The following is a 9138-nucleotide window of genomic DNA, read 5'->3' as shown; positions in this document are numbered from 1 at the left end:
TTTGAGACAGAGTTTCACTTTTGTTGCCCAGGCTGGAGTGCAGTGGCATGATCTTGACTCACTGCACCCTCAACCTCCGCCTCCTGGGTTCAATTGAGCAATTCTCCTGCCTCAACCTCCGGAGTAGATGAGATTGCAGGTGTGCACCACCACCCGTGGCTATTTTTTTGTATTTTTAGCAGAGACGGGGTTTCTCCATGTTGGTCAGGCTGGTCTTGAACTCCCGACCTCAGGTGATCCACCTGCCTCGGCCTCCCAAAATGCTGAGATTACAGGTGTGAGCCACCACACCTGGCCTTTTTTTTTTTCTTTTGATGGAAGTAAAAGTAAGTATGTGAGGTTATGTATATGTTATTTAGCTCGATTTAGCCATTCCACAATGTGTACATATTTTAAAACATGCTATAAGCTGGGCTTGGTGGCTCATGCCTATAATCCCGGCACTTTGAGAGGCTAAGGCAGGAGGATCTCTTGAGGCCAGGAGTTTGAGACCAACTTGGATAACATAGTGAGACTCCGTCTTTATTTTATTTCAATACATAAATAAAACCTGTTTTACATGAGAAATATATACTTTTTTTGTCAAGTAAAAATAATTTAAAAAACACTACTTAAGGTCTTGGGAATACACTCACAATGTATTGGTAGTTAATTTTTTTTTTTTTTTTTTTTAACCAGTTGCCCTGGCTCACGTCTACAATCCCAGCACTTTGGGAGGCCAAGGTGATAGGATTGCTTGAGCCTTGGAGTTTGAGACCAGCTTGAGCAACATAGTGAGATCCTGTCATATTTTTCAAGATTAAAAAGAAGGTTTTCAGAAGGTTAAAAAATAAATTGAGGCAAAATTCACTGTTTTAAAGTGTACAATTCAGTGTTGACTTACTGTTGACCTCGGAGAGAGTACAGACCAAGTGCAGCCTGAACAACTTGATTTTTTTCTAAAGTGAAGCTGGAAATCAAGATTTTGTAAGAAATTTTTATTGTTAAATGTTGACAACTTATGAATTCATAGTGTAAACACTGTGGGCCAAACAAGTTACCACTGTGGGCAGAATTTTTCTTGTGGCTTGCCGCTTTACAACCTCTGATCTGGGGCTTGACTTTCTGCAGCATAACCCATGGTCTCTGCCGTCTGAGAAGAAAGTTCTTACCCACATAAAGATTAAACCAGCCTGGGCAGCATGGTGAAACCCTGTCTCTACAAAAAAGCCCCACAAAAATTAGCCAGATGTGATGGTGATGTGCGTTTGTTGTCCCAGCTGAAATGTGAGGGTCGCTTAAGCCCTGGAGGTTGAGGCTACAGTGAGCTCATGTTGCTGCACTGATATCATGTCACTACACTCTAGTCTGGGCAACAGAGTGAGACCCTGTCTCAAAAATAAATAAATAAACAAACAAATAAATAAATAAAACAGTTCAATACCTCAAAGCAGTCTAGTGCTGAATGAGAGGTACGTAGAATAATTATTAAGGCAGATAGAAGGAGGGAAGTTATTTAGTTATTCAGAATATGCCAAGGTACAGAGGCAGGAATGGACTTCGGGGGTGGAGTTTATGTGAGCCTGGTAATAGGCAAAAGTTTTGAAAAGTTGAATAGAGTCAAGCCTCTTATTTTGAATAACCTTGAGACCTATTGGCTGATAGGATTAAATGGTATTTTATGAAGATTTATTTGGCAAAATTGAGATCTGTCGTATTTACTATGGTTGGAGGCAGGGAGACTAGGCTATGAAAGTGTCAGTAGGAATGAAAATAAAGGGGGAAAAGCTTGTATGAGAGACAAAAGATTGCATCAAAGAGGGCCAGTTTTGAAAGCTTTTTCTCTACTGACTTTTGTAAAAACTGAGATATGGGAAGATATTGTGTACAGGCTATATTCCTCTTTTCATGTTGTGAATCTTGCTTTATCCCTTACTCAGTCCCAACAGTTTCCTTGTTGATGGGTTATGTACATATTCTCATGATTTCCCAGCTTGCACAAGTAGAATAGAAAGAAAAACCAGGTCAGGCATGGTGGCTCACACCTGTAATCCCAGCACTTTGGGAGGCTGAGGTGGGTGGATCACTTGAGGCTGGAGTTTGAGACCATCCTGGCCAACATGGCGAAACCTTGTGCCTACTAAAAATATAAAAAATCAGCCGGGTGTGGTGGCGCACTCCTGTAGTCCTAGCTACTTGGGAGGCTGAGGCATGAGTATTGCTGGAAACCGGGAGGCAGAGGTTGCAGTGAGCCGAGATCGAGCTGCTGCACTCCAGCCTGGGCAACAGAGCGAGACCCTGTCTCAAAAAGAAAAACCACCAAAGTAGTGCAATTGCTCATCACATTTCTTGTTTGGAGTTTTTGGTGATCTCGGTTAACCTCTGGTGTATTTCATTAGACCTTCGTTTATACATTGAATTTTCATATTTACCAAGGTTTGGAAACAATGACAAATGGCTTGCTCTTAGAAAGATGTAGAATTTAGCTGCAGAAACTTGATATAACTGATATGGCTGGGCGCGGTGGCTCACGCCTGTAATGCCAGCACTTTGAGAGTTCAAGGCAGGCATATCCTTTGAGCTCAGGTATTTGAGACCAGCCTGGACAACATGGAGAAACCCTGTCTCTACGAAAAACACAAAAAATTAGCTGGGCATGGTGGCGTGTGCACCTGTAGTCCCAGCTACCCAGGAGGCTGAGGTGGGAGGATTACCTGGTCCCGGGAGGTCAAGGCTGCAGTGATTGACCTGTGATTGTACCACAGTACTCCAGCCTAGGCAACAGAGTGAGACCCTGTCTCAAAAAAAAAAAAAAAAAATTATGATTCAGAATGTTTGAAAAAACCAATAAATGTTGTAGAAAGGTGGAATATGTTTGTTCTACATAACCTGAGAAAATTATTTTTAGGATGTTATTTTTAAAATAAGATTTAGATTTTGTTCTGTTTATACTTATGAAACTTTTTTATTTTTTGTTTTTTACATACCTGGGAAGTTTTTCCTTATTCTTGGCCAAATACAAAATGTCATTATTTTAAAGACTATAGTCTTTTTCGCAAGTAAGGTGAATAGTGTGTTAGGTATAGTCTGAGTATTAAGAGTATCTGAGATATGTATTAAAAAGAGATGTAGGCTGGGCGCGGTGGCTCACGCCTGTAATCCCAGCACTTTGGGAGGCCAAGGCGGGAGGATCGCCTGAGGTCAGGAGTTCGAGAGCAGCCTGGCCAACGTGGTGAAATCCCGTCTGTACTAACAATACCAAAAAAATTAGCCGGATGTGGTGGTGGCACGCCTGTAATCCCGGATACTCGGGGGGCTGAGGCTGGAGAATTGCTGAACCCAGGAGGCAGAGGCTGCAGCGAGCGGAGATCATGCCATTGTACTCCAGCCTGGGTGATGAGAGAAACTCTGCTTCAAAAAAAAAAAAAATGTTAAAAAAAATAATATTTGAGATATAGCAAAGTTTTTCTCATGGATGAATAAAATTACTGAACTGGGTCTTTAAAAAAGTATGGAAAATTGCCTCTGTCATAGAGATGCAGCAGTAGGGTCAAATGAGCTAAATCTAAATTTCATTTAATGAAAAAGGCATTTTGCTTTTATTTTTGAAGGATGGTCTAACCTAGTTTTTGGAATTCATTTGTTCTGCAATTAAAAGGGATTTTTAGGTGGTTCATTTAATTATAGCTCTGTTTTGGAAATGGGAAGGAAAATAACGTGAGAGAGAGATTAACTGCATTTGCTTCTGTGGAAAGTCAGTTAGTAGTCAAAAGAAGATTCTGGATTATTTATTTATCTAAAAATATGGAACACTTGGTGAATTTTCACCTTATCCTTGCTCAGAGGATATGCTAACCTCTGTGTTCTAATTTTTTAGTATATGTGCTGCTGAAGCAAACACACAGATTATTTTTTTCTGTTGTTAAGTTTTTTGGAGGAAAGATATTTACTATAGGTCTTAATTAAAAACTATATTTTGTATATATTGAAATGTGCAGAACCCTGCTGCTGCTGCTTTTCATTATCCAGAATGTTGCTTGCATCTCTCTGCTATCATCTTCTCTCCCTTTGTTTTTGCCCTTGGGGGTTTATATTTGTTATTCCTTTATTTCATTTTTTCTGAGGTTTTGGAAGGGAATGGAGAATGAAGTGTGTTCATTCTGCCTGGCTAGTTGATTGTATATAGAAATTGACGTTTTCATCTCTAAGGGACAAAGAAAATTAGGAAAATATCTATCTTAGTTTTTTTTTTTATTGTGGTAAAATACGCATTACATACAATTTATCATTTTAAATATTGTTAAGTCTTCAGTTCAGTGACATTAAGTACATTTACCTTGTTATGCGACCATTACCCCTATCAGTCTCTATAACTTTTTCATCATCCGGAACTGAAACTTGTACCTATTAAACAATAATTCTCCATTTCACCTCCTCCCTGCCTTGGTAACTACTATTCTGTTTTCTGTCTCTGTGAATTCAGCTATTCTAGGCACCTCATGGTAAAAGTGGAGTCGCACAATATTTGTCTTTTTTTTTTTTTTTTTGAGACGGAGTCTCGCTCTGTCACCCAGGCTGGAGTGCAGTGGCGTGATCTCCGCTCACTGCAAGCTCCGCCTCCCAGGTTCATGCGATTTTCCTGCCTCAGCCTCCTGAGTAGCTGGGACTACAGGCACCCGCCACCACGCTCAGCTAATTTCTTTTTGTATTTTTAGTAGAGACAGGATTTTACTGTGTTAGCCAGGATGGTCTTGATCTCCTGACCTCGTGATCTGCCCGTCTCGGCCTCCCAAAGTGCTGGGTTTACAGGTGTCAGCCACTGTGCCCAGCCCCCATTTTTTTTTTTTTTTGAGGTGGAGTCTTGCTGTGTCATCCAGGCTGCAGTGCAGTGTCTGGATCTCAGCTCACTGCAACCTCCGCCTCCCAGGTTCAAGCGATTCTCCTGCCTCAGTCTCCCGAGTAGCTGGAACTACAGGCGTGCGCCACCATGCCCAGCTAATTTTTGTATTTTTAATAGAGACAGGGTTTCACGATGTTGACCAGGATCGTCTCCGTCTCTTGACCTTGTGATCCGTCTGCCTCCGCTGGAATTACAGGCATGAGCCACTGGGCCCGGCCAATATTTGTCCTTTTGTGTCTGGTGTATTTCACTCAGCATAATGTCTTCAGGTTTCATGTTGTACCATGTGTCAGAATTTTATTCCTTTTTAATGCTGAATAATATTCCATTGTATATATTTTAGTAAGTTTTTGAAGGACTGTACAGCAATGACATATTTTTTGTTTTCATTTGTTCTGCAATTAAATGTTATCTTTTTTGCTGTGAACTATGATTTCAAATCACGAAATTAACATTGAACTATGCTAGAGATACTAGTTTTGGGCCACATCTTCTGTTCTGGCCTTAGGTAATCCACTTTGCTTGGGTTGTTTGTCTTAGTTGTAAGAGTTTATTTAAATTCTGGATACAACTGCTTTATCAGATACATGTTTTGCAGATTTTATCTCCTAACCTATTGCTTGTCTTTCCATTTTTTTAATGATGTCTTTTGTTTCAAAAATAGAGATGGGGTCTTAACATTGTTGCCCAGGCTGGTCGAAATCCTGGGCTCAGGTGATTTTCCTGCCTTAGCCTCCTAAGGTGCTGTGATTACAGGTGTGAGCCACCATGCCCTTCCCAAGAAGTTGAATGCAATCAAAATTAGAAACTTTGACTCTTTTTAAATTTATTTTTGAGGCAGAGTCTCACTCTGTCACCCAGGCTGGAGTGCATTGGCACGATCGTGACTCACTGTAATCTCCACCTCCTGGGTGCAGGAGATTCTCCTGCCTCAGCCTCCCGAGTAGCTGGGATTACAGGTCTGTGTCACTGCACCTGGGTAATTTTTGTATTTTTAATAGAGACAGAGTTTCACCATGTCAGCCAGGCTGGTCTTGAACTCCTGGTCTCGAGTAATCTACCCACCTTGGCCTCCTGAAGTGCTGGGATTACCAGTGTGAGCCACTGCGCCTGTCTGGAACTTCAACTCTTTAGAAGACATACTTAAGTCCGGGCATGGTGGCGTGCGCCTGTAATCTCAGCAGTTTGGGAGGCTGAGGCGAGAGGATCACTTGAGCCCAGGAGTTGGAGACCAGCCTGGCCAACAACGTGAGACCCCCATATCTACAAAAACAAAACAAAACAAAACAAAAAAACAACTATCTGGATGTGGTGGTGTGTGCCTGTGTTTTTGTTTTGTTTTGTTTTGTTTTTTGAGATGGAGTCTTGTTCTCTTGCCCAGGCTGGAGTGTGGTGGCACAATCTCAGCTTACTGCAACCTCCACCTCCCAGGATCAAGTGATTCTCCTGCTGGGACTACAGGTGTGTGCCACCATGCCTGGTGAATTTTTTTTTTTTGAGATGGAGTCTTGCTTTGTAGCCCAGTCTGGAGTGCAATGGTGCGATCTCTGCTCACTGCAACCTCTGCGTCCTGAGGTCAAGTGATTTTCCTGCCTCATCCTCCCGGGTAGCTGGGATTACAGGCGCACGCCACCATGCCCGGCTAATTTTTTGTATTTTTAGTAGAGACGGGGTTTCCCATGTTGGCCAGGCTGGTTTCGAACTCCTGGCCTTGTGATCTGTCCGCCTTGGCCTCCCAAAGTGCTGAGATTACAGACGTGAGCCACCGTGCCCGGCGTGTGTTCCTATATGTAGTCCCAGCTATTGAATGAGGCAGTAGGATCCCTTTAGCCCAGGAGTTCCAGGGTGTAGTGAGCCGTGATCACACCACTATACCCTAGCCATGTCACCAGAGCAAATTCCTGTCTCAAAAAAAAAAAGAAAGAAAAACTCAAAACACTCAATTTCTCAGTTGTTTTCTTTAATGAATTATACATTTGGTGTCATATCTACAAAAATCTTTGCCTTACTGGGCAATCAATAAATCTTTCTTAGATTTCCATTTGTTTACCTGTGAGAACAAATAAGATGTATGTGGTATTCTGCCTTCTTTAGAATAATATTTCTATTATGTTTCCTTTTGAATTTAATCGGAGGGGCTAATCTTGGATAGAATACTAAGGTGAAAATCTACAGACTCAAATTGGAATGTAGAATAGACTTTGCTTTCATAATCGTATTTGTTTCCTAATAGGTAGGTGGTAATTTGATTCCTCTCCCCTTCCTAGTATTGAGGGCTCTTGGGTATAAGCTCTTACTTATGTCATTTTATTCTAGGTTTTTGACACAATCTGAATAACAATGCTTTTTTGGCTCCTTTTAAGGAAAATGCATGAATTTTGTTGATAAAGTGCATATGCGTATTACTCAGTAACCCAGTATTGACTTCCAGTTTACTTGATAATTCTTTTTTTTTATATTATACAACATTTTATTTTAAAAAAAATTATCTTCATAGAATACATTTTCACATTAGAGATTCCCATTGTGCGAAAATAACAATTTATTACTTATAGTTTTATATTTGTTTTAGAACAAGTAGAACACATTTGAGAATTAAGTTTAGAATTGGAAACTCAGTTTAGAATTGGAAATATTTTGATACCTCTACAAGGGGAAACTTGCCCTTAAATGGAACTTCTCTATATTCAGAAGCACTCCAAGCATTTCTTCCTAGGATTTAGAAATTTATAATGTGAGATGTCAGCATTTCCTAATTTTAAAATTTCCCTAGTATATGTAACCATCAGTAGGTGGTATCTACTGACTAAAGAGGGAAGTTTTCAAAAATTAAACACTGTCTAATTTTCTGCAAAGTTTTTATTCATGAATTATGAGTATTTCCCTTTGTCCGTTATTCCCAGTGCAAATATGGAAGTTTGATCATATACTAATAGTAATAAAGCTGGATTATCTTCAAGAGATTGATAAATTAAAAGGCAAAAGCTCATATATCATGTTTAGTTATACTGTGAGTCTTATGAGAAACTGGGAGGCAACCCCATTAACTCACCAGAATACAGAACTCAGTCTTACAATTTCTTAGACACAATTCCTCTCAAATCTTTTCCTCAAAGATTAAATTCTGAAAATAATCTTAAGATTAAGATTATTAAGAGAAAAAGGCTGTCCACAAATGGACTTATCTGTTATTTCTTCCTTACTGTGAGCTGAATGGCATGACAAAGCAGAGGCAAAGAGGCATACATCAATTCTTCAAAGTATGAAGTCAAAAAGGTCAGAGCTTCCACAGCATGGCAACAGCTTTGCAGATGCCCACGTCGTGATAGTTGAAATAGCAAAGCCCAGCAAAGGTTAAAGCTGAAAGTGCCAAAAGCCCTGCCTTGGCAGCTTTCTGCGACGCATCCCCATGAACATAGTCAGTAACAACTTGTCCAAGGCCCCAGTGACCATGAAAAGTGAGGGCTGCAGCCAGGGAATAGTCCATCGTAGAGCAAGGATTCAAATAAGCAACCAGAGGCAGACCCAGGAGCAAAACACTGACAACCCTCTCGCTAGTCCAGTGGAGAGACGCAGCCTTGGAACCAGAATGGTGTCTGGGTGACAAGTGAATGTGCTGCACTCCACACCATTCTGGGATAGGTCGGTCCTGAAGAAACGCTGAGATATGAGCAGGTCTGACCGCTGGGTTTCGCAGCAACAGAGCTCGGCCTCCTTGGGCACCGCAAAGGGCACTCAGCCTCCAGACAACCGCCATCTCGTTCCTGAGGGCTCAAGGTCATCCACCAACCCTACTTGATAATTCTTTTTTCTTTTCTTGAGATGGAGTCTCGCCTTGTCACCCAGGCTGGAGTGCAGTGGCGTGATCTCAGCATCCTGCAACCTCTGCCACCCCAGGTTCAAGTAATTCTGCCTCAGTCTCCTTAGTAGCTGGGATTATAGGTCTGTGTCGCCACTCCCAGCTAATTTTGTATTATCAGTAGAGATGGGGTTTCTCCATGTTAGTCAGGCTGGTCTCGAACTCCCGACCTCAGGTGATCCGCCTGCCTCAGCCTCACAAAGTGCTGGAATTACAGGGATGAGCCACCGTGCCCGGCTATTTTATATATATATAAAATAGAAATGGGGTTTAACTATGTTGGCCAGGTTGGTCTCAGAACTCCTAGGCTCAAACGATCCTCTCACCTCAGCCTCCCAAAGTGCTGGGATTACAGGCATGAGCCACCAGGACTGGTCTGTAATTTTTTTTTTTTTTTTTT

At 41.4% G+C, this 9138-nt stretch overlaps 2 protein-coding genes across 7 annotated transcripts in view; one reads left to right on the top strand and one right to left on the bottom strand.

The window, feature by feature from the left end:
• Positions 1–9138, top strand: part of ITCH (itchy E3 ubiquitin protein ligase) — a 140398-nt gene that overhangs the window by 11585 nt on the left and 119675 nt on the right. The gene's annotated exons all lie outside the window — the stretch shown is intronic.
• On the bottom strand, positions 3259–8670 carry LOC105524170 (succinate dehydrogenase [ubiquinone] cytochrome b small subunit, mitochondrial-like). 4 transcript variants are annotated; one of them, XM_011959349.1, is made up of 2 exons: positions 7940–8670; positions 3259–3286 (listed from the first exon to the last, which is right to left on the bottom strand). In XM_011959349.1, exon 1 carries the CDS (start codon positions 8634–8636, stop codon positions 8157–8159), a length of 480 nt encoding a protein of 159 aa, XP_011814739.1. In that variant the 5' UTR covers positions 8637–8670; the 3' UTR covers positions 3259–3286; positions 7940–8156. The 4 variants fall into 4 exon arrangements, with proteins under 4 accessions (XP_011814739.1, XP_011814752.1, XP_011814746.1 ...); XM_011959362.1 differs by lacking the exon at positions 3259–3286 and having other exon boundaries at positions 7350–8322; positions 8468–8654; XM_011959356.1 differs by lacking the exon at positions 3259–3286 and having other exon boundaries at positions 7350–8475; positions 8581–8636.

Source organism: Colobus angolensis, unplaced genomic scaffold, assembly GCF_000951035.1.
Source record: "Colobus angolensis palliatus isolate OR3802 unplaced genomic scaffold, Cang.pa_1.0 Scaffold114, whole genome shotgun sequence".
NCBI classification, from domain to species: domain Eukaryota; kingdom Metazoa; phylum Chordata; class Mammalia; order Primates; family Cercopithecidae; genus Colobus; species Colobus angolensis.
The sequence above is the reverse complement of the archived record's forward strand: the minus strand, read 5'-3'. Positions and strand labels throughout refer to the sequence as shown.

Bases quoted from the DNA above. Each gene is read 5' to 3' on its own strand.
- LOC105524170 (XM_011959349.1), bottom strand. From the start codon at position 8,636: ATGGCGGTTGTCTGGAGGCTGAGTGCCCTTTGCGGTGCCCAAGGAGGC.